At 47.5% G+C, this 23,064-nt stretch overlaps 1 protein-coding gene across 1 annotated transcript in view; it reads right to left on the reverse strand.

Moving 5' to 3' along the window:
• Positions 1 to 1,385: 1,385 nt before the first annotated feature.
• The window catches only part of LOC121569063 (collagen alpha-1(XI) chain), a 97,456-nt gene continuing 75,777 nt past the window's right edge, over positions 1,386 to 23,064 (reverse strand). The window contains exons 54-64 of the mRNA XM_041879682.2: positions 18,024 to 18,077; positions 17,731 to 17,838; positions 17,408 to 17,461; positions 17,017 to 17,232; positions 16,871 to 16,906; positions 16,374 to 16,427; positions 15,828 to 16,143; positions 11,486 to 11,598; positions 10,969 to 11,037; positions 2,546 to 2,779; positions 1,386 to 2,276 (exon numbers count right to left, since the gene is read on the reverse strand). Of these exons, the coding sequence (XP_041735616.2) occupies positions 2,130 to 2,276; positions 2,546 to 2,779; positions 10,969 to 11,037; positions 11,486 to 11,598; positions 15,828 to 16,143; positions 16,374 to 16,427; positions 16,871 to 16,906; positions 17,017 to 17,232; positions 17,408 to 17,461; positions 17,731 to 17,838; positions 18,024 to 18,077 (1,401 nt within the window). The 3' untranslated portion in view covers positions 1,386 to 2,129. The remainder of the gene's footprint in view (positions 2,277 to 2,545; positions 2,780 to 10,968; positions 11,038 to 11,485; positions 11,599 to 15,827; positions 16,144 to 16,373; positions 16,428 to 16,870; positions 16,907 to 17,016; positions 17,233 to 17,407; positions 17,462 to 17,730; positions 17,839 to 18,023; positions 18,078 to 23,064) is intronic.

A 23,064-nucleotide genomic window follows, 5' to 3' on the forward strand; every position in this document is an offset into this window, starting at 1 on the left:
CCCTCTCCCAGATACAGCCTAGAGTCTTTTTAACATCGTTTTTTTTTTATTCACTCTTCACAAACACATTATTCATACTCAAGTCCTTAGAATAACTGTACAGTATATAAACTTAGTACAACAGATACTATACACAGGGGGTGGCAGGACGGGGCTGGGAATTTTACTGTACTGAATTGTTTAAATACTAAAAGACAGTGTGAGGAGGAGTAAGCTGATAAACTGCCTGTACTGTTTATGTATACAGGCTGGGAGACCAGCCTGCAGGTTATGTTGGGGAGATGTTGTAGAGATGTAAAGGCACTACGTTGTAACAACGGTTGTCTGGGAAGTTTTAACGCTTAAAGCGAAAACGTGTAACTTACCCCTAACCTACCACTGGTACTGTAACCTGACTACCATACAGCAGGTTAGTGTGTGTACTGTAGTGTACAGTACTACAGTACGATATGATACTCCCTGGCTCAGAGAGCATTCCTTACCCATCATGCACGGCTTTTGGAGCACCAATAATTGCACTGTTTCTCCCTCATCCTTCCTCAAGACACAACACAAACGTAGGTGACACAAAACCAAAACATTTTCTTTAGCACCACACATTATAACAAAATACATCATAAAAATTACAACACATATAAAACAAATAAACAAATACATGACTGAGGTGGAGAACAGGACACTGGATAATAATGGTACTTTTTAAAAGATGCTTGAAAACAAAGACATGTGAAATGCTCCTTGATGTAACAGACAAATGGAGGACTGGAGAAAACACTGTTTATATCCTCTAAGAACAACATGCTCTGAAACTCATTCTCGGGCTGAAACAGCTCCAGCTCAACCATTAAGGCCTGGAATACAGTATGCTTGTTTTCCGTAATAAAATGAAGGCCAAACTGACACAAATAGGCAACGAAAACATGGAAGGCCGGAAAGTCATATTATCGTCAGGCGTGTAGAGTAAACCAGTCCAATAAGGAAAGCAACCTTCTCCGTTCAAGTAACCATTGGGCTCAATAGACTACTAGTAACATGGTACTGTGTGCACTACTCAAGGTCATTCAGTAAGTCATCTGCAGTTGAAGGGTAAGCACTGAGCAAAGCTATCATTTCTATTATATATTCAACGTTCTAACTAACACAGGGAATGTGGATAGATTAAATAGACTAGTATGGAATTGGCATGCTACAGATGTAGGATCTTAACTTGATCACCCTGTTACAGGAGGACTTTCCTGCAATGCAGGAAATATAAAACTTGTAGTGTATTTGAGGTTTAAAAAGGCTTCTGAAGTTTGTAATTTCCACTTTGGAATATCAGACTTGATTTTCCATAATGGAAAATGTATCAACCCCAACAAAAATGTCCATTAATTATAATCCACATAATAATTTGCATTTCATGTTACTGCATGATTATTTTCCTGCTGAAACAAACTGGCTCAAATTAAGATCCTACAACTGTAGATACTGCGGTACACCACCAGTTAACAAGAGCTGATGTCATTATACTGCAATATGATATTATCCTACTGAAATCCAGGCATGCAAATGAGTATGCCAGATAGTGTCTCCTGCTAATTCCACTCCACTCTCATCATAATCCCTCAGGTAGCAACTCATCTCATCTGCATCCCAGGCCTGACAAAGACGGTGCCACTCAACTGACCCATACCACAGATGACAGGCTAACCCCATGCCTCAACATGGGAGGGATCTGCCTGTCTTTTTCAATTGGTTGTTGTCAAGTGGAACAAGAGACTTCTTCTAGTGAATCTAATTACAGCACACTCAAAAGGTGAGCAAAGGAAAGAATGACGATGAAGAAAAAAAACACTATAAATGAAATATATCTAATTGGATGAATTCCCTTTGATAAATGTGCTTCGTTCCTCCTTGCCTTTGCTCCTCTACTCGCCATTGGTTGTTATTGTCACGGAAACAATGAAACCTCACATCTCATTGGCTGTTTGAGAGTCTTATAACATATGCCACAAACCCACCACATATTTGAACATATAATAATACATATTGTGTGTGGAAACAACAGTGAAGTACAGTTTCTTTCATTGGTAAGTTGTTGTGCAGGTCAGGTCCGGTCATTCCTTGGTTGGTTGAGACAACGTTAGTTAACCGTTGTAACATACTGGTCCCACGTGGAAGCCAAACTTTTGGTTGCCGTTTCCAAAGTCCGAGGGGGCCACGTCTATGACTGGCAGCAGCTCTGCTCTGGGGGAGTCGATCTCCAGGACTGTCCGCTCCTGACCCTTACGGAGCTACACCAGAGACAAACAAAAAGACAGCAGAGTTGAGGATCCACTGTGCCTACTAACTTGCTAGCTTTCATTCCAACTCCGATCCTATCTAACCATACACAGATATCATATGATGAACTGATCTGATTGTGACCAGCTGCATGGCCTTATCGAATCAAACAGCAGCTGACAAAATATTGGTCAAAACATTAGCATTGATCAAAACATTAGCACCAATTACATTAATTCAGTCATTCATTCATTTTCCTTTGTCTCTGCATGGCACCTACCTGGCATCCGTCGTGTGTTGCCTGGATGAAGGGGCTCTTGGCCTGGCTCATCTCTTCGTCGTTGCTGCCCCGGAAGCGTAGGGCATGCTGGTGGCTGCGGGTGGCGCTGTCGAACCAGCCGGCAGAGTTCTGGCAGGAGTAGGTGAAGGTCTGTCTGGCCGTGGCACTCAGCAGCTTCAGGAAGGTCAGCTGGACCACGTGGACCGGGTTCCCATCAGAGTCACTGTACTGGAACTGGTCCAGAGACACACAGCATGTCAGAGTCATTGTACTTGAACTGGTCCAGAGACACACAGCATGTCAGAGTCACTGAATGAGAACTAGACCAGATATGAACCACATTAACAGACCACTTGAACCAACCGGGTTCCAATCAGAATCACTGCATGAGAAATGGACCAGGGGAAAGAAACAACTCTCAATGGGCTTCCCGAGTGGCGCAGCGGTCTAAGGCACTATATCGCAGGGCTTTAGACGTCACTACAGACCTGGCTTCGATCCCGTGACCGGGAATCCCATAGGGCGGCGCACAATTGGCCCAGCGTCGTCCGGGTTAGGGGAGGGTTTGGCCGGGGGGGCTTTACTTGGCTCATCGTGCTCTAGCGACTCCTTGTGGAGGGCCCGGCGCCTACAGGCTGAATTTGGTCGTCAGTTGAACAGTGTTGGCTTCCGGGTTAAGGAGCGCGGTTTGGCGGGTCATGTTTCGGAGGACGCATGACTCGACCTTCGCCTCTCCCGAGCCCGTTGGGGAGTTGCAGCGATGAGACAAGATTGTAATTGGATATGACAAAAAAAAAAAATGACCATGTCAGCCACATATGGTGGGGAAAAAAGTATTTAGTCAGCCACCAATTGTGCAAGTTCTCCCACTTAAAAAGATGAGAGAGGCCTGTAATTTTCATCATAGGTACACATCAACTATGACAGACAAAATGAGAGAAAAAAAATCCAGAAAATCACATTGTAGGATTTTTTATGAATTTATTTGCAAATTATGGTGGAAAATAAGTATTTGGTCAATAACAAAAGCTTCTCAATACTTTGTTATATACCCTTTGTTGGCAATGACACAGGTCAAACGTTTTCTGTAAGTCTTAACACACTGTTGCTGGTATTTTGGCCCATTCCTCCATGCAGATCTCCTCTAGAGCAGTGATGTTTTGGGGCTGTCGTTGGGCAACACAGACTTTCAACTCCCTCCAAAGATGTTCTATGGGGTTGAGATCTGGAGACTGGCTAGGCCACTCCAGGACCTTGAAATGCTTCTTACGAAGCCACTCCTTCGTTGCCAGGGCGGTGTGTTTGGGATCATTGTCATGCTGAAAGACCCAGCCACGTTTCATCTTCAATGCCCTTGCTGATGGAAGGAGGTTTTCACTCAAAATCTCACGATACATGGCCCCATTCATTCTTTCCTTTGCACGGATCAGTCGTCCTGGTCCCTTTGCAGAAAAACAGCCCCAAAGCATGATGTTTCCACCCCCATGCTTCACAGTGGGTATGGTGTTCTTTGGATGCAACTCAGCATTCTTTGTCCTCCAAACACGACGAGGTGAGTTTTTACCAAAAAGTAATATTTTGGTTTCATCTGACCATATGACATTCTCCCAATCCTCTTCTGGATCATCCAAATGCACTCTAGCAAACTTCAGACGGGCCTGGACATGTACTGGCTTAAGCAGGGGGACACGTCTGGCACTGCAGGATTTGAGTCCCTGGTGGCGTAGTGTGTTACTGATGGTAGTCTTTGTTACTTTGGTCCCAGCTCTCTGCAGGTCATTCACTAGGTCCCCCCGTGTGGTTCTGGGATTTTTTCTCACCGTTCTTGTGATCATTTTGACCCCACAGGGTGAGATCTTGCGTGGAGCCCCAGATCGAGGGAGATTATCAGTGGTCTTGTATGTCTTCCATTTCCTAATAATTGCTCCCACAGTTGATTTCTTCAAACCAAGCTGCTTACCTATTGCAGATTCAGTCTTCCCAGCCTGGTGCATGTCTACAATTTTGTTTCTGGTGTCCTTTGACAGCTCTTTGGTCTTGGCCATAGTGGAGTTTGGAGTGTGACTGTTTGAGGTTGTGGACAGGTGTCTTTTATACTGATAACAAGTTCAAACAGGTGCCATTAATACAGGTAACGAGTGGAGGACAGAGGAGCCTCTTAAAGAAGAAGTTACAGTTCTGTGAGAGCCAGAAATCTTGCTTGTTTGTAGGTGACCAAATACTTATTTTCCACCATAATTTGCAAATAAATTCATAAAAAATCCTACAAAGTGATTTTCTGGATTTTTTTTCTCAATTTGTCTGTCATAGTTGACGTGTACCTATGATGAAAATTACAGGCCTCTCTCATCTTTTTAAGTGGGAGAACTTGCACAATTGGTGGCTGACTAAATACTTTTTTCCCCCCACTGTATCTAATGTAGTAGAGCATCTGGTAAAGCACTATATAAATCCAATCAAGAATGGTTAGGGCCAGGAGTTTTTCCATGACCAAATAACCTGGGCAGGAAAACCCCTGGGCTCTACCTATAGCCTTTGAAGGCCTAGAGGTTTTCCTGGCCACTAATGGCATTAAAGACACTGAATTCCACATAGGCTTCCAGTTATGACTCTGTTATACAGGTTGCAGGGCAGCAGCAGTGGTTAACACAAAACCAAGCTGACAGAGTTAATGCTGGCGACAGAGCACTATATCCACCCTGGTGAACAGAGGAAGGCTATGCCAATTGTGTTATCATGAACCTTTTCTCTCTCTTAGAAATCTCACAACCCGTGTTTCATTAATAAATGTACGAGGAGAGGAGGGGACAAAGGTTACAGTAATTTGCCTAGAGAGTCAGAATAAGAGAGTCGGAGAGAAAGAGAGAGTCAGTGAGAAAAAAAGAAAGATAGAAAAAAGAAAAAAGATAAGATAAAAAGAAAAAAAGAAAAAAGAAAAAAAGAAAGAAAAGGACACAATGGCATGGGTGTGAAAGAGTCAGTGAGAGGCATTGGCTGGCAGAGAAGTGATTATCTCTGTGTTAAGGGATGTCTGGTCAGGTGCACATGAAAGGCCAGTGCTCAAAGCTCTGAATGCTCTTCAATGAGAGCCCACTGCTGCCAATAGCTCTGTGTGACTCACTCACTACTGCAGGCAGAGAACACAGATATAATACATGGGTACATACAGTACCAGTCAAAAGTTTGGACACACATACTCATTCAAGGGTTTTTCTTTATTTTTACTATTTTCTACATTGTAGAATAATAGTGAAGACATCAAAACTATGAAATAACACATATGGAATCATGTAGTAACCAAAAAAGTGTTAAACAAATCAAAATATATTTTATATTTGAGATTCTTTAAAGTAGCCACCCTTTGCCTTGATGACAGCTTTGCAAACTCTTGGTATTCTCTCAACCAGCTTCATGAGGTAGTCACCTGGAATGCATTTAAATTAACAGGTGTGCCTTGTTAAAAGATAATTTGTGGAATTTCTTTCCTTCTTAATGTGTTTGAGCCAATCAGTTGTGTTGTGACAAGGTAGGGGTGGTATACAGAAGATAGCCCTATTTGGTAAAATACCAAGTCCATATTATCACTAGTTTACTCCAATTAGGGAAGGGATGGTGGGGTTGGAAAGTAATAAAGGGAAATATATATATTTTTAAAGGATATGTATGTATGTATGTATGTATGTATGTATGTATGTATGTATGTATGTATGTATGTATGTATGTATGTATGTATGTATGTATGTATGTATGTATGTATGTATGTATATACAGTGGGGGAAAAAAGTATTTAGTCAGCCACCAATTGTGCAAGTTCTCCCACTTAAAAAGATGAGAGAGGCCTGTAATTTTCATCATAGGTACACGTCAACTATGACAGACAAAATGAGAAAAAAAATTCCAGAAAATCACATTGTAGGATTTTTAATGAATTTATTTGCAAATTATGGTGGAAAATAAGTATTTGGTCAATAACAAAAGTTTCTCAATATTTTGTTATATACCCTTTGTTGGCAATGACACAGGTCAAACGTTTTCTGTAAGTCTTCACAAGGTTTTCACACACTGTTGCTGGTATTTTGGCCCATTCCTCCATGCAGATCTCCTCTGGAGCAGTGATGTTTTGGGGCTGTCGCTGGGCAACACAGACTTTCAACTCCCTCCAAAGATTTTCTATGGGGTTGAGATCAGGAGACAGGCTAGGCCACTCCAGGACCTTGAAATGCTTCTTACGAAGCCACTCCTTCGTTGCCCGGGCGGTGTGTTTGGGATCATTGTCATGCTGAAAGACCCAGCCACGTTTTATCTTCAATGCCCTTGCTGATGGAAGGAGGTTTTCACTCAAAATCTCACGATACATGGCCCCATTCATTCGTTCCTTTACACGGATCAGTCGTCCTGGTCCCTTTGCAGAAAAACAGCCCCAAAGCATGATGTTTCCACCCCCATACTTCACAGTAGGTATGGTGTTCTTTGGATGCAACTCAGCATTCTTTGTCCTCCAAACACGACGAGTTGAGTTTTTACCAAAAAGTTATATTTTGGTTTCATCTGACCATACGACATTCTCCCAATCCTCTTCTGGATCATCCAAATGCACTTCAGACGGGCCTGGACATGTACTGGCTTAAGCAGGGGGACACGTCTCGCACTGCAGGATTTGAGTCCCTGGCGGGCGTAGTGTGTTACTGATGGTAGGCTTTAGTTGCTGGTCCCAGCTCTCTGCAGGTCATTCACTAGGTCCCCCCGTGTGGTTCTGGGATTTTTGCTCACTGTTCTTGTGATCATTTTGACCCCACGGGGTGAGATCTTGCGTGGAGCCCCAGATCGAGGGAGATTATCAGTGGTCTTGTATGTCTTCCATTTCCTAATAATTGCTCCCACAGTTGATTTCTTCAAACCAAGCTGCTTACCTATTGCAGATTCAGTCTTCCCAGCCTGGTGCAGGTCTACAATTTTGTTTTTGGTGTCCTTTGTCAGCTCTTTGGTCTTGGCCATAGTGGAGTTTGGAGTGTGACTGTTTGAGGTTGTGGACAGGTGTCTTTTATACTGATAACAAGTTCAAACAGATGCCATTAATACAGGTAACGAGTGGAGGACAGAGGAGCCTCTTAAAGAAGAAGTTACAGGTCTGTGAGAGCCAGAAATCTTGCTTGTTTGTAGGTGACCAAATACTTATTTTCCACCATAATTTGCTAATAAATTCATAAAAATCCTACAATGTGATTTTCTGGATTTTTTTCTCAATTTGTCTTTCATAGTTGACGTGTACCTATGATGAAAATTACAGGCCTCTCTCATCTTTTTAAGTGGGAGAACTTGCACAAATAGTGGCTGACTAAATACTTTTTTGCCCCACTGTATATATATATATACAGTGGGGGAGAACAAGTATTTGATACACTGCCGTTTTCCTACTTACAAAGCATGTAGAGGTCTGTACTTTTTATCATAGGTACACTTCAACTGTGAGGGATGGAATCCAAAAATCCAGAAAATCACATTGTATGATTTTTAAGTAATTAATTTGCATTTTATTGCATGACATAAGTATTTGATCACCTACCAACCAGTAAGAATTCCGGCTCTCACAGACCTGTTAGTTTTTCTTTAAGAAGCCCTCCTGTTCTCCACTCATTACCTGTATTAACTGCACATGTTTGAACTCGCTACCTGTATAAAAGACACCTGTCCACACACTCAATCAAACAGACTCCAACCTCTCCACAATGGCCAAGACCAGAGAGCTGTGTAAGGACATGAGGGATAAAATTGTAGACCTGCACAAGGCTGGGATGGGCTACAGGACAATAGGCAAGCAGCTTGGTGAGAAGGCAACAACTGTTGGCGCAATTATTAGAAAATGGAAGAAGTTCAAGATGACGGTCAATCATCCTCAGTCTGGGGCTCCATGCAAGTTCTCACCTCGTGGAGCATCAATGATCAAGGGGGAGGTGAGGGATCAGCCCAGAACTACACGGCAGGACCTGGTCAATGACCTGAAGAGAGCTGGGACCACAGTCTCAAAGAAAACCATTAGTAACACACTACGCCGTCATGGATTAAAATCCTGCAGCGCACGCAAGGTCCCCCTGCTCAAGCCAGCGCATGTCCAGGCCCGTCTGAAGTTTGCCAATGACCATCTGGATGATCCAGAGGAGGAATGGGAGAAGGTCATGTGGTCTGATGAGACAAAAATAGAGCTTTTTGGTCTAAACTCCACTCGCTGTGTTTGGAGGGAGAAGAATGAGTACAACCCCAAGAACACCATACCAACCGTGAAGCATGGAGGTGGAAACATCATTCTTTGGGGATGCTTTTCTGCAAAGGGGACAGGACGACTGCACCATATTGAGGGGAGGATGGATGGGGCCATGTATCGCGAGATCTTGGCCAACAACCTCCTTCCCTCAGTAAGAGCATTGAAGATGGGTCGTGGCTGGGTCTTCCAGCATGACAACGACCCAAAACACACAGCCAGGGCAACTAAGGAGTGGCTCCGTAAGAAGCATCTCAAGGTCCTGGAGTGGCCTAGCCAGTCTCCAGACCTGAACCCAATAGAAAATATTTGGAGGGAGTTGAAAGTCCATATTGCCCAGCGACAGCCCCGAAACATGAAGGATCTGGAGAAGGTCTGTATGGAGGAGTGGGCCAAAATCCCTGCTGCAGTGTGTGCAAACCTGGTCAAGACCTACAGGAAACGTATGATCTCTGTAATTGCAAACAAAGGTTTCTGTACCAAATATTAAGTTCTGCCTTTCTGATGTATCAAATACTTATGTCATGCAATAAAATGCAAATTAATTACTTAAAAATCATACAATGTGATTTTCTGGATTTTTGTTTTAGATTCCGTCTCTCACAGTTGAAGTGTACCTATGATAAAAATGACAGACCTCTACATGCTTTGTAAGTAGGAAAATCTGCAAAATCGGCAGTGTATCAAATACTTAATAATAATAAGCCATTTAGCAGATGCTTTTATCCAAAGCGACTTAGTCATGCGTGCATACATTTTTGTGTATGGGTGGCCCCGGGGATCGAACCCACTACCCTGGCGTTACAAGCGCCGTGCTCTACCAACTGAGCTACAGAGGACCACTTGTTCTCCCCACTGTATACGTATGTATGTGCATATATGTATGTATGTGCGTATATGTATGTATGTGCGTATATGTATGTATGTGCATATATGTATGTATGTGCGTGCGTATGTGTATGTGCGTGCGTATGTGCGTGCGTATGTGCGTGCGTATGTATGTATGTGCGTGCGTGCGTGCGTATGTATGTATATATGCGAGAAAAAACAAAAAACATATGGGGGATTGGAAGTGATGCAGACAATTACATTGATGGAAGTTACAATCTATCTGCAAGATTAAAGCTGATCTACGCCCTAGAAAAAAAAGAAAAAAAAAGGAGAAAAAAAAATTAAACATCAACTGTTCAGAGGAGACAGCGTGAATCAGGCCTTCATGGTCGAATTGCTGCAAAGAAACCACTACTAAAGGACACCAATAATAAGAAGAAACTTGCTTGGGCCAAGAAACACGAGCAATGGACATTAGACCGGTCGAAATCTGTCCCTTGGTTGATGAGTCCAAATTTGAGATTTTTGGTTCCAACCGCTGTGTCTTTGTGAGACGCAGAGTAGGTGAACGGATGATCTCCGCATGTGTGGTTCCCACCGTGAAGCATGGAGGAGGAGATGTGATGGTGTGGGGGTGCCTTGCTGGTGACACTGTCTGTGATTTATTTAGAATTCAAAGCACACTTAACCAGCATGGCTACCACAGCATTCTGCAGCGATACACCATCCCATCTGGTTTGCGCTTAGTGGGACTATCATTTGTTTTTCAACAGTACAATGACCCAAAACACACCTTGAGGCTGTGTAAGGGATTTTTGACCAAGAATGAGAATGATGAAGTGCTGCATCAGGAAAAGCAGCCAACGAGTGCTCAGCATATGAGGGAACTTCTTCAAGATTGTTGGAAAAGCATTCCAGGTGAAGCTGGTTGAGAGAATGCCAAGAGTGTGCAAAGCTATCATCAAGGCAAAGGGTGGCTACTTTGAAGAATCTCAAATATAAAATATATTTTGATTTGTTTAATACTTTTTTGGTTACTACATGATTCCATATGTGTTATTTCATAGTTTTGATGTCTTCACTATCATTCTACAATGTAGAAAATAGTAAAAATAAAGAAAAACCCTTGAATGAGTAGGTGTGTCCAAACTTTTGACTGGTCCTGTACATTAACACTCAATTAGACAGTTGGTTCAATCACGCACATGCTCATACATCCACATCTACTCAATTATACACATGATTATTATTCAAATGCACTCCATCTAAATGAATACAATCTAGCTGGTGTTTGGAAACACTTAAATGAATGGCAGCAGTTGAAAGTGGTCAGTACCTGTTTGCCTTTCCTGTATTGGCTGAACCAGCTTCCTGGCTTCTCTTTGTTCCAGGCTGCTAGCTTCACCTGTTCACAAGAATAGAGAAGGGAACAAGGAATCTCTGTAACACAGGCTTCTGAGGATGTACAGATCTGCTATCTTAATTTGATCACTCTTGTTGCGGAGAATTTTCCTGCAGCAGGAAATACAAATTGTAGTGTATTCAAGGTCTTTAAAGGCTTCTAACGTTTGTAATTTCCACTTTAAAATTTCAGACTTGATTTGCCGTAATGAAAAATCTTACAAAAAAACTATTAACCCCTAAAAAAAAAATCCATGAATTATAATCCACATAATAATTCACATTTCCTGTTGCTGCTGGATTATTTTCCTGCGGTGAAAAATATGGTCAAATGAAGATCTGCGCATCTGTAAAACACCAGTTGGTCTGAGGCCAGTGAATATGTTCTGTACACTACTCCAGTGTTCTAGTTAGGTTGATGTGAGCAGACATCAAGGTAGTTTGAGACTCACAGTTTCAATCCTCTTGTCAGGGTAGAGACAGGTCTCTCCCTCAGCTGTGAAGTTACATAAGACCTTGATGGAGTCCCTGTGACAGCCCTGGTTGGGATCAATCCAGTAGTCACCTGGGACAGGGACAGGGACGGAGACAGAGACAGGGGTGTCATTTCAATATGGGACAGCAGACCAGGCAAGAGAAAGGGGAAGACATGACATAGTATGATGTAACAGGGAATTATACTGGCTATTGGAGGATCTGGTGGCTCATTTGCACAATCAAATACAGTGCCTATAGAAAGTCTACACCCCCCTTGGATTTCTTCACATTTGATTGTGTTACAAAGTGGGATTAAAATGGATTTAATTGTCATTTTTTTGTCAACGATCTACACAAAATAATGTCAAAGTGAAGAATTTTTTTAAATATATTTTTTAAGAATAATAAAAAATAAAATACTAATATACCTTGATTAGATAAATATTCAACTTTCAGAATCAATACATGTGTCACGCCCTGGCTCTGGGGACTCTAGTATGTTGAGCCAGGGTGTGAGTTTTCATTTGTTTTTCGTTTCTAGTTGTTGTATTTCTATGTTGGCCAGAATGGTTTTCAATCAGAGGCAACGAGTGTCAGCTGTTGCTGGTTGTCTCTGATTGGGAACCATATTTAGACAGCCTGTTTTCCCACAGTGGTTGTGGGATCTTGTTCCAGTGTGGTTTGTGTTAGACCGAGGACGTCACGTTATCGTTTGTTGTTTTTGTTCGTGTTGTTATCATTATTTAATAAATATGTTCACCGTTCACGCTGCGCCTTGGTCCTCTGTACCCGACGATCGTGACAGAAGATCCCACCAACACTGGACCAAGCAGCGTGTCCAGGAGCCAGCGCCAGAGGTATCACTAAAGGACATCAACCTCGGCTGGGCCTGGCCCACGGGGAGGAGAGACCCCCAGAATTTTTTTAGGGGGGGGCTCACGCCGTGGACGACGGGGCAGCAGGAGGCCGCTATAGAGCGGTCCAGCGGGGTTGCAGAGGAGGCCGCCAGGTTAAGGGGGCCACTGGTCACAGAGGAGAGGGAAAGTGTAGAGGCACGGCGAGAGGTACTGGGGTGTGTTACCAGTCCGGTCCGGCCCGTTCCTGATCCCTGCGTAGGGCCAGTGGTGTGTGTCCCCAGTACGGTCCGGCCTGTTCCTCGCATCGAGCCTGTGGTGCGCGTCGTCAGCCCGGCCCGGCCTGTTCCTGCTCCACGCACCAAGCCTATGGTGCGCATCGTCAGCCCAGTCCGGCCCGCTCCTGCTCCCCGCACCAAGTCAGTGGTGCGCTTCGTCAGCCCGGTCCGGCTCGCTCCTGCTCCCCGCACCAAGTCAGTGGTGCGCTCGTCAGCCCGGTCCGGCCCGCTCCTGCTCCCCGCACCAAGTCAGGGGTGCGCTTTCGTCAGCCCGGCTCGGCCTGCTCTGCCCCCACACCATGCCAGTGGTGTGCGCCGTCAGTCCGGCACAGCCCGTGCCTGTTCCACCGGTGCCTGGTTCGGCACGGGTCAGCTGCTTCACGCCGGAGCTAGAGCAATCCGCCCACCAGTGTGCAGTCCAGCTCCGGTCAGCAGGGCCAGACCGGACCAGGGGTACTTTGGGGGTTAGAGAGGGAGTGGGGATCATGCCCGAGCCGGATCCGCCGCCAAGGCGGAGTGCCCACCCGGTCCCTCCCCTGTGGTGTTTGGTTGGCGCGGTCAGAGTCCGCGCCCTTTGGGGGGTACTGTCACGCCCTGGCTCTGGGGACTCTAGTATGTTGAGCCAGGGTGTGAGTTTTCATTTGTTTTTCGTTTCTAGTTGTTGTATTTCTATGTTGGCCAGAATGGTTCTCAATCAGAGGCAACGAGTGTCAGCTGTTGCTGGTTGTCTCTGATTGGGAACCATATTTAGACAGCCTGTTTTCCCACAGTGGTTGTGGGATCTTGTTCCAGTGTGGTTTGTGTTAGACCGAGGACGTCACGTTATCGTTTGTTGTTTTTGTTCGTGTTCGTGTTCGTGTTGTTATCATTATTTAATAAATATGTTCACCGTTCACGCTGCGCCTTGGTCCTCTGTACCCGACGATCGTGACAACGTGTTACAGTATAAACACCTTTGGCAGTGATTACAGCTGTGAGTCCTCTAGGGTAAGTCTCATATGAGCTTTGCACACCTGTATTGTGCAATATTTGCCAATTTTTCTTTTCGGAATTCTTCAAGCTCTTTCAAGGTGTTGGGGATCATGGCTAGACAGCAATTTTCATGTCTTGCCATAGATTTTCAAGCAGATTTCAGTCAAAACTGTAACTAGGCCACTCAGGAACGTCTTCTTGGTAAGCAACTCCAGTGTAGATTTGGCCTTGTGTTTTAGGTTATTGTCCTGCTGAAAGGTGAATTCCTCTCCCAGTGTCTGGTGTAAAGCAGACTGAAGCAGGTTTTCTAGGATTTTGCCTGTGCTTCATCACGTTTCTTTTTATCCTGAAAAACTCCAATCTTTGCTGATGTCAAGCATAGCCATAACATGATGCAGCCACCACCATGCATGAAAATAAAGAGGCAGTTTCTCAGTGATGTGTTGTGTTGGATTTTTCCCAAACATAAGGCTTTGCGCATTTAGGCCAAAAAGTGTATTCATTTGCTGTGGTTATTTTGCAGTATTACTTTAGTGCCTTGTTGCACACATATGTATGTCTTGGAATATTTGTGTCGTGGCACAGATCTGGGGAAGGGTACCAAAAAATGTCTACAGCGTTGAAGGTCCCCAAGAAAACAGTGGCTTCCATCATTTTTAAATGTAAGAAGTTTGGAACCACCAAGACTCTTCCTAGAGCTGGCTGCCCGGCCAAACTGAGCAATCGGGGGAGAAGGGCCTTGGTCAGGGAGGTGACCAAGAACCCAAAGGTCACTCTGACAGAGCTCCAGAGTTCCTCTGTGGAGATGGGAGAACCTTCCAGAAGGACAACCATCTCTGCAGCACTCCACCAATCAGGCCTTTATGGTAGAGTGGCCAGATGGAAGCCACACCTCAGTAAAAGGCACATGACAGCCCGCTTGGAGTTTGCCAAAAGGACCTAAAGGACTCTCAGACCATGAGAAACAAGATTCTCTGGTCTGATGAAACCAAGATTGAACTCTTTAGCCTGAATGCCAAGTGTCACGTCTGGAGGAAACCTGGCATCATCCCTACGGTGAAGCATGGTGGTGGCAGCACCATGCTGTGGGGATGTTTTTCAGCGGCATGGACTGAGAGACTAGTCAGGATCGAGGGAAAGATTAATGGAGCAAAGTACAGAGAGATCCTTGATGAAAACCTGCTCCAGAGCGCTCAGGACCTCGGACTGAGGCGAATGTTCACCTTCCAACAGGACAACAAACCTAAGCACACAGCCAAGACAACGCAGGATTGGCTTCGGGACAAGTCTCTGAATGTCCTTGAGTGGCCCAGCCAGAGCCCAGACTTGAACTCGATCAAACATTTCTGGAGAGACCTGAAAATAGCTGTGAAGCGACGCTCCCCATCCAACCTGACAGAGCTTGAGAGGACCAGCAGAGAAGAATGGGAGAAACTCCCCAAATACAGGTGTGCCAAGCTTGTAGCGTCATACCCAAGAAGTCTCGTGGCTCTAATCGCTGCCAAAGGTGCTTCAACAAAGTACTGAGTAAAGGGTCTGAATACTTATGTAAATATTTTAATTAATTTTTTGCAATTTCTAAAAACCTGTTTTTGCTTTGTTATTACTTGGTGTTGTGTGTAGATTGATGGGGGGAACAATGTAATCAATTTTAGAATAAGGCTGTAACGTAATTTTTTTTGGAAAAAGTCAAGGGGTCTGAATATTTTCTGAATGCACTGTACATTATCCATAGCATAATTATTTACTTGACCATGCTTAAAGATATATTCAATGTCTGATTTGTTATTGTTAACCATCTACCAATCACTGCCCTTCTTTATGAGACTTTCGAAAAGCTCCCTGGTCTTTGTAGTTTCATCTGTGCTTGAAATTCAATACTTGACTGAGGGACTTTACATTTGTTGTATGTATGGGGGACAGAGGAAGGGGTAGTCATTCAAAAATCATGTCAACCCCTATTATTTCACACAGAGTGAGTCCATGTAACTTATTATGTGATTTGTTAAGCCAAATTTTACTTCTGAACTAATTTAGGCTTGCCTAAACAAAGGGGGTGAATACTTTATATTTTAGTTATATATTGTTTTTGAAAGTTCAAGGGGGTGTAGACTTTCTATAGGCACTGTACATGTCCACATCAATATGAGTGCCAATGCAGGGTGATGAGGGGGCATATGTGTGATACGAGGGTGATGAGGTGATGTGCTGACCATTTTTGTAGTCAGGCTGGATCATCATGAGCTCCTTGCAGGTGCGGGCGGGGCTCTCAAAGGTCCCCAGGGGCTTCCTCATCAGCTCCACCTCTGTCTTCATGGAGGTGAGGGAGGCAAACACCTCCTCCATGCCCTCTGCCTCCTCCAGCATGGGTTGGTCTGCCTGCAGGAACTCCTGCTCCAGATCCATCTTCATCTCCACCTCCTCATAGGGAGCTGCGCCTCCTTGCACCATCCTAGAGTGCCTCTTCCTTTTCCTCCGGCCCTCGTGGTCTCTGATGGGCAGCGGCTGGACCATGGTGGCAAGCGGACCCTGGAGGGAAGGAACACAAGTGGAAGATAGATAGATGACAAGAAATAACGGTGACTGGGAGAGGCAGAAAGAAAGAGAGAAAGATGGGGGGAAGGAGAGGCATGGAGGTGTGTGTGGTTGAACAACAACAGGTGATGAGAAGGAAAAGAGGGGACGGAGAGAAACAGAAAGAGAAAGATGGGGTGGATAAGAAGTGTAGAGGTAGGGAGGTGTGTGTGTGGAGGACTTACAGGGGGACCAGGAGATCCGGCGGGTCCAGTGTCTCCTTGGGGTCCGATGGCGCCCTGAAGAAAAGAGTGGAACAAAATCCTGCTTCAATCATCCGGTCACCTGGAGCGACTCTCACACCAGTTTGCCAAATCCCTCTTTGATCCTGGCAGATATTGTTCTAGAGTTTATAGGATTATCCAGCTCTGTGCATCAGCAGTCTGTGGCCAAAGCCCCTGCTCTCTAGATGACACACTATGGTACTTCTCATATCACACCGCACCACTAAATCCTATTAAAATACACTGTACCCACAGGAACAATACATCACTGTATGGGCATGCTTTTAAAGCCAAAACACATTTAAAAAACACAATGTAGAAAATTAGGCTGAACGATGGTTAATTTGGCGAGACAACGGCTTGTCTGGCAGCATATACTCCTGGCAGCTGCTAGCTATAGGCGGGTGTGTAAGGAGAGGAATGACAATGTGGAGATACAGTCAGATGACTGGACTCACCAGGTCTCCCTTGGATCCTCTCTCACCAACTGCACCCTAACAGGGAAAGAGAGGTCATTTTGAAATAGGAAAAGTAATATCAGAGTCAAGCAAAGCCAACTATGAAGAGTTGAGTGGGGTGGGGGGACGGAGGAGGGGGCACTTACAGAAAGTCCAGGGGGTCCTGGGGGGCCGGTAGGGCCAGGGAGGCCACCCTTACCCCCGTCTCCTTTGGTTCCTTGTGTGCCCTGATTTCCGGGCAGGCCTCTGTCTCCCTTCTCTCCCAGCTCTCCTGGAGGTCCGATCAGACCGATCAGACCACCATGACCCTTATCTCCCTTCCTGCCTGGGTCTCCGTTCAAACCTGGCAGTCCTGGGGGGCCCTGGGAACAACACGAGATCACATTTACACTACATGGTTACACATGGGTGAAACGTCATTGACGTACAGCATCACTGGAATTGACCCTTTAAGGGCTACCGTATGTTATGTGAAAGAGGGGCAATAACAATACAGTAGGTTGACATATGAACATGTAATAAGCGTGGGGGTCTTACCATGGGTCCAGAGGGTCCCGTCTGGCCTGGGGGGCCGTTTAACCCTTGCTCTCCCTGCAAATTAAAACACAGATAGGGGTTAATCAATTAGTGAAGGGATCCAACAATGACTGGGGTTACTGAAGGTCATATGACAATATGTCCCCAAGCCTTGTTGCTGGTTGTACTGAGATGCACCATGCATGTTGATAGTAAACCAATGACAGTTTATACTAAACAAATTAGGGAGAAATCATCAGTGGAGCAGCCAGACCCACAGGCTACAGTAGAGGGAGATGTCTGTTTGAGTTAGAGTAAGGAGAGGAGAGGAGAGAGGGACTCACCCCAGGGCCTGGGATCCCTCGGAGGCCCTCTGGGCCAGGCTTCCCTGAATGTCCCTGGGGCCCCACTGGCCCTTTCTTCCCCACCAGACCCTCAGCCCCATTGGCCCCCTAAAGGAAGGAGAGAGGGGGGGAGAATGACAAGGTGGTGAGGAAAACAAAACTGAGTAAAACTGACATGTGTGGTGTACTGTATGATCGTTGAATACAAAGTAGTAGCCTTTTCTTTTTGGGGAACTTTTTTTCTCCATATTTCATTAATGAGTTGAGTGTTGTTGAGTGTTCCACATCCTTACCTTTGCTCCCTTCATTCCTTGTTTCCCTTCTTTTCCAGAAGCTCCCAAGTGGCCCTGGAGAGAGAGAGAGAGAGAGAGAGAGAGAGAGAGAGAGAGAGAGAGAGAGAGAGAGAGAGAGAGAGAGAGAGAGAGAGAGAGAGAGAGAGTGAAAGAGGGCGAGAGAGAGAGGGAGGGAGGGAGAGAGTGAGAGTGTGAGTGAGAGAGGGTGAGAGAGAGGGCGAGGGACCGAGAGCGCGAGGGAGAGAGCAAGAGAGCGGGAGGGAGGGAGAGAGCGAGAAAGAGAGAGCGGGGGAGAGAGAGGGCGAGAGAGAGAGAAAGAGAGAGAGAGGGTGAGAGAGAGCAAGAGAGAGAGAGGGCGAGAGAGAGAGCAAGAGAGAGAGGGCGAGAGAGAGAGGGCGAAAGGGGGGCGAGAGAGAGAGCGAGAGAGGGGGGGCAAGAGAGAGGGCGAAAGGGGGGCGAGAGAGAGGGCGAGAGAGGGGGGGCGAGAGAGAGGGTAGAGGGGGGAGAGAGAGAGAGAGAGGGGGGCGAGAGAGAGTGAGAGAGGGGCGAGAGAGAGGGCTTAGAGAGGGGGGCGGAGAGAGAGAGAGAGAGGGAGAGAGAGAGAGAGGGGAGGGAGAGAGAGAGAGCAGCAGAGGAGAGAAAGCGAGAGAGGGAGAGAGAGAGCAGGAGAGAGGGAGAGAGAGAGCAAAGCAAGAGGGAGAGAGAGAGAGCGCAAAGGAGAGAGGGAGAGAGAGAGAGCGAGAGAGAGAGAGAGAGAGAGCGAAACAGAGAGGGAGAGAGAGAAAAGCGAGAGAGGGAGAGAGAGCAGAGGGAGAGAGAGCGAGAGAGAGAGCGAAAGAGGGAGAGAGAGGAGAGAGAGGGGAGAGAGGGGGCAAGAGAGGGGGGCGAGAGAGGAGAGAGAGGAGGGAGGGAGAGAGAGAGAGATTGAGAGAGAGGGCAAGAGAGAGAGGGAAGAGAGAGAGGGGGAGAGAGAGGGGGTGAGAGAGAGGGGTGAGAGAGAGGGGGTGAGAGAAAGAAAGAGAAAGAGAGGGAAGAGAGAGAGGAGAGAGAGGTGGAGAGAGGGGCAAGAGAGGGGGCGAGAGAGGAGGGAGGGAGAGAGAGAGAGAGGGCGAGAGAGAGAGGGCGAGAGAGAGAGGGGAGAGAGAGAGGGGTGAGAGAGAGGGGGTGAGAGAGAAAGAAAGAGAAGGCAAGAGAGAGAGAGGGAGAGAGAGAGGAGAGAGAGCAAAGAGAGAGAGAGAGGGGGGGCGAGAGAGAGAGAGCGGAGGGGGGAGAGAGAGAGAGCGAAAGCGAGAGAGGGAGAGAGAGCGAGAGAGAGGGAGAGAGCGGGCGAGAGGGAGAGAGAGCGGGCGAGAGGGAGAGAGAGAGCGGGCGAGAGAGCGGGCGAGAGAGCGGGCGAGAGAGGAGGGAGGGAGAGCGGGCGAGAGAGGAGGGAGGGAGAGCGGGCGAGAGAGGAGGGAGGGAGAGCGGGCGAGAGAGGAGGGAGGGAGAGCGGGCGAGAGAGGAGGAAGGGAGAGCGGGCGAGAGAGGAGGGAGGGAGAGAGAGAGATTGAGAGAGGGCGAGAGAGAGGGCGAGAGAGAGAGGGGGTGAGAGAGAGGGGGTGAGAGAGAAAGAGAGAGCGAGAGAAAGAAAGAGAAAGAAAGAAAGAGAGAGGGCAAGAGAGAGAGAGGGCAAGAGAGAGAGAGGGCAAGAGAGAGAGATAGAGAGAGAGAAAGAGAGGGGCGAGAGAGAAAGAAAGAGAGAGAGAAAGAAAGAGAGAGAGAGAAAGAAAGAAAGAGAAAGAAAGAGAGAGAGAGGGCAAGAGAGAGAGATAGAGAGAGAGAAAGAGAGGGGCGAGAGAGAGAGAGGGGGTGAGAGAGATAGAGGGAGTGAGTGAGTGAGAGAGAGAGGGCGAGAGAGAGAGAGAGAGAGAGAGAGAGAGAGAGAGAGAAAGAGGAGAGAGAGAGGGAGGAGGGAGGGAGAGAGGAGAGTGAGGAGAGAGGGCGAGAGAGAGGGCGAGGGACCGAGAGCGCGAGGGAGAGAGCAAGAGAGCGGGAGGGAGGGAGAGAGCGAGAAAGAGAGAGGGGGAGAGAGAGGGCGAGAGAGAGAGAAAGAGAGAGAGAGGGTGAGAGAGAGCAAGAGAGAGAGAGGAGGAGAGAGAGAGCAAGAGAGAGAGGGAAGCGAGAGAGAGAGGGGAAAGGGGGGGCGAGAGAGAGAGGAGACAGGGGGGGCGGAGAGAGAGGCTGAAAGGGGGAGAGAGAGGGCGAGAGAGGGGGGCAAGAGAGAGAGGAGAGAGGGGGAAGATAGAGAGAGCGAGAGAGGGGGGAGAGAGAGGGCAGAGAGGGGGCAGAGAGAGAAGCGAGAGAGGGGGGCGAGAGAGAGGCAAGAGAGGGGGGAAAGAGAGAGACGAAAAGAGGGGAGAGAAAGCGAGAGAGGGAGAGAGAGAGCGAAAGCGAGAGAGGGAGAGAGAGAGAGCAAAAGCGAGAGAGGGAGAGAGAGAGAGCGAAAGCGAGAGAGGGAGAGAGAGAGCGAAAGCGAGAGAGGGAGAGAGAGAGAGCGAAAGCGAGAGAGGGAGAGAGAGAGCGCGAAAGCGAGAGAGGGAGAGAGAGAGCGAAAGAGGGAGAGAGAGCGAGAGAGAGAGCGAAAGAGGGAGAGAGAGCGAGAGAGAGGGCGAGAGAGGGGGCAAGAGAGGGGGCGAGAGAGCGGGCGAGAGAGGAGGGAGGGAGAGAGAGAGAGATTGAGAGAGAGGGCAAGAGAGAGAGGGCGAGAGAGAGAGGGCGTGAGAGAGAGGGGGTGAGAGAGAGGGGGTGAGAGAGAGGGGGGTGAGAGAGAGAGAGCGAGAGAAAGAAAGAGAGAGAGGGCAAGAGAGAGAGCGGGCGAGAGAGCGTGCGAGAGAGCGGGCAAGAGAGCGGGCGAGAGAGGAGGGAGGGAGAGAGAGAGAGGGGAGAGAGAGAGGGCGAGAGAGAGATGGGGGAGAGAGAGAGGGGTGAGAGAGAGGGGGTGAGAGAAAGAAAGAGAAGGCAAGAGAGAGAGAGGGCGAGAGAGAGAGCGAGAGCGAGAGAGATAAAGAGAGAGAGAGAGGGGGGCGAGAGAGAGAGAGGGAGGGGGGAGAGAGAGAGAGCGAAAGCGAGAGAGGGAGAGAGAGCGAGAGGAGAGAGCGGCGAGAGGGAGAGAGAGAGCGGCGAGAGGGAGAGAAGAGACGAGAGAGGGAGAGAGGAGGGAGGGAGAGCGGGCGAGAGAGGAGGGAGGGAGAGCGGGCGAGAGAGGAGGGAGGGAGAGCGGGCGAGAGAGGAGGGAGGGAGAGCGGGCGAGAGAGGAGGAAGGGAGAGGGGAGAGAGGAGGAAGGAGAGCGAGAGAGAGAGGAGGGAGGGAGAGAGAGAGATTGAGAGAGGGCGAGAGAGAGGGCGAGAGAGAGAGGGGGTGAGAGAGAGGGGGTGAGAGAGAAAGAGAGAGCGAGAGAAAGAAAGAGAAAGAAAGAAAGAGAGAGGGCAAGAGAGATAGAGGGGGTCGAGAGAGAGAGAGAGAAAGAAAGAGAGAGAGAGGGCAAGAGAGAGAGAGGGCAAGAGAGAGAGATAGAGAGAGAGAAAGAGAGGGGCGAGAGAGAAAGAAAGAGAGAGAGAAAGAAAGAGAGAGAGAGAAAGAAAGAAAGAGAAAGAAAGAGAGAGAGAGGGCAAGAGAGAGAGATAGAGAGAGAGAAAGAGAGGGGAGAGAGAGAGAGGGGTGAGAGAGATAGAGGGAGGAGGAGGAGAGAGAGAGGGGAGAGAGAGATAGATAGATAAAGAGAGAAGAGAGGGAGAGAGAAAGAGAGAAATAAAGAGAGAAAGAAAGAGAAAGAAAGAGAGAGGGAGAAAGAAAGAGAGAGAGGGCGAGAGAGGGAGGGAGAGAGTGAGAGAGAGAGAGTGAGAGAGGGCGAGAGAGAGAGAGAGAGAGAGAGAGAGAGAGAGAGAGAGAGAGAGAGAGAGAGAGAGAGGAGGACGAGGGAGCGAGGAGCGAGGAGGGGTTATGGTGGAGAGAGAGAGAGGGGAGAGAGAGAGAACAGAAAAGAAGAGAGGGAGAGAAAGAGGGCGAGAGAGAGAGGGCGAGAGAGAGAGGGCGAGAGAGAGCAAGAGAGAGAGAGGGCGAGAGAGAGAGCAAGAGAGAGAGGGCGAGAAAGAAAGAGAGAGAGAAAGAAAGAGAGAGAGAAAGAAAGAGAGAGAGAGAAAGAAAGAAAGAGAAAGAAAGAGAGAGAGAGGGCAAGAGAGAGAGATAGAGAGAGAGAAAGAGAGGGGCGAGAGAGAGAGAGGGGGTGAGAGAGATAGAGGGAGTGAGTGAGTGAGAGATAGAGGGCGAGAGAGAGATAGATAGATAAAGAGAGCAAGAGAGGGAGAGAGAAAGAGAGAAATAAAGAGAGAAAGAAAGAGAAAGAAAGAGAGAGGGAGAAAGAAAGAGAGAGGGCGAGAGAGGGAGGGAGGGAGAGAGTGAGAGAGAGAGAGAGAGTGAGAGAGGGCGAGAGAGAGAGAGAGAGAGAGAGAGAGAGAGAGAGAGAGAGGGGAGAGAGAGGGAGCAAGGGAGGAGGAGCGAGGGAGGGGGAGAGAGAGAGGGCGAGAGAGAGAGAGGCGAGAGAAAGAGAGAGAGGGCGAGAGAAAGAGAGAGAGGGCAGAGAGAGAGGGGAGAGAGGAGGAGGGAGAGGAAGCGAGAGAGGAGGGAGGGAGAGGGGCGAGAGAGGAGGAAGGAGAGCGAAAGAGAGGAGGGAGGAGAGAGAGAGATTGAGAGAGGGCAGAGAGAGAGGAGAGAGAGAGGGGTGAGAGAGAGGGGGTGAGAGAGAAAAAGCTAGCGAGAGAAAGAAAGAGAAAGAAAGAAAGAGAGAGGGCAAGAGAGATAGAGGGGGTCGAGAGAGAGAGAGAGAAAGAAAGAGAGAGAGAGGGCAAGAGAGAGAGAGGGCAAGAGAGAGAGATAGAGAGAGAGAAAGAGAGGGGCGAGAGAGAAAGAAAGAGAGAGAGAAAGAAAGAGAGAGAGAGAAAGAAAGAAAGAGAAAGAAAGAGAGAGAGAGAGGGCAAGAGAGAGAGATAGAGAGAGAAAGAGAGG

Source organism: Coregonus clupeaformis, unplaced genomic scaffold (genome assembly GCF_020615455.1).
Source record: "Coregonus clupeaformis isolate EN_2021a unplaced genomic scaffold, ASM2061545v1 scaf0057, whole genome shotgun sequence".
NCBI lineage: Eukaryota > Metazoa > Chordata > Actinopteri > Salmoniformes > Salmonidae > Coregonus > Coregonus clupeaformis.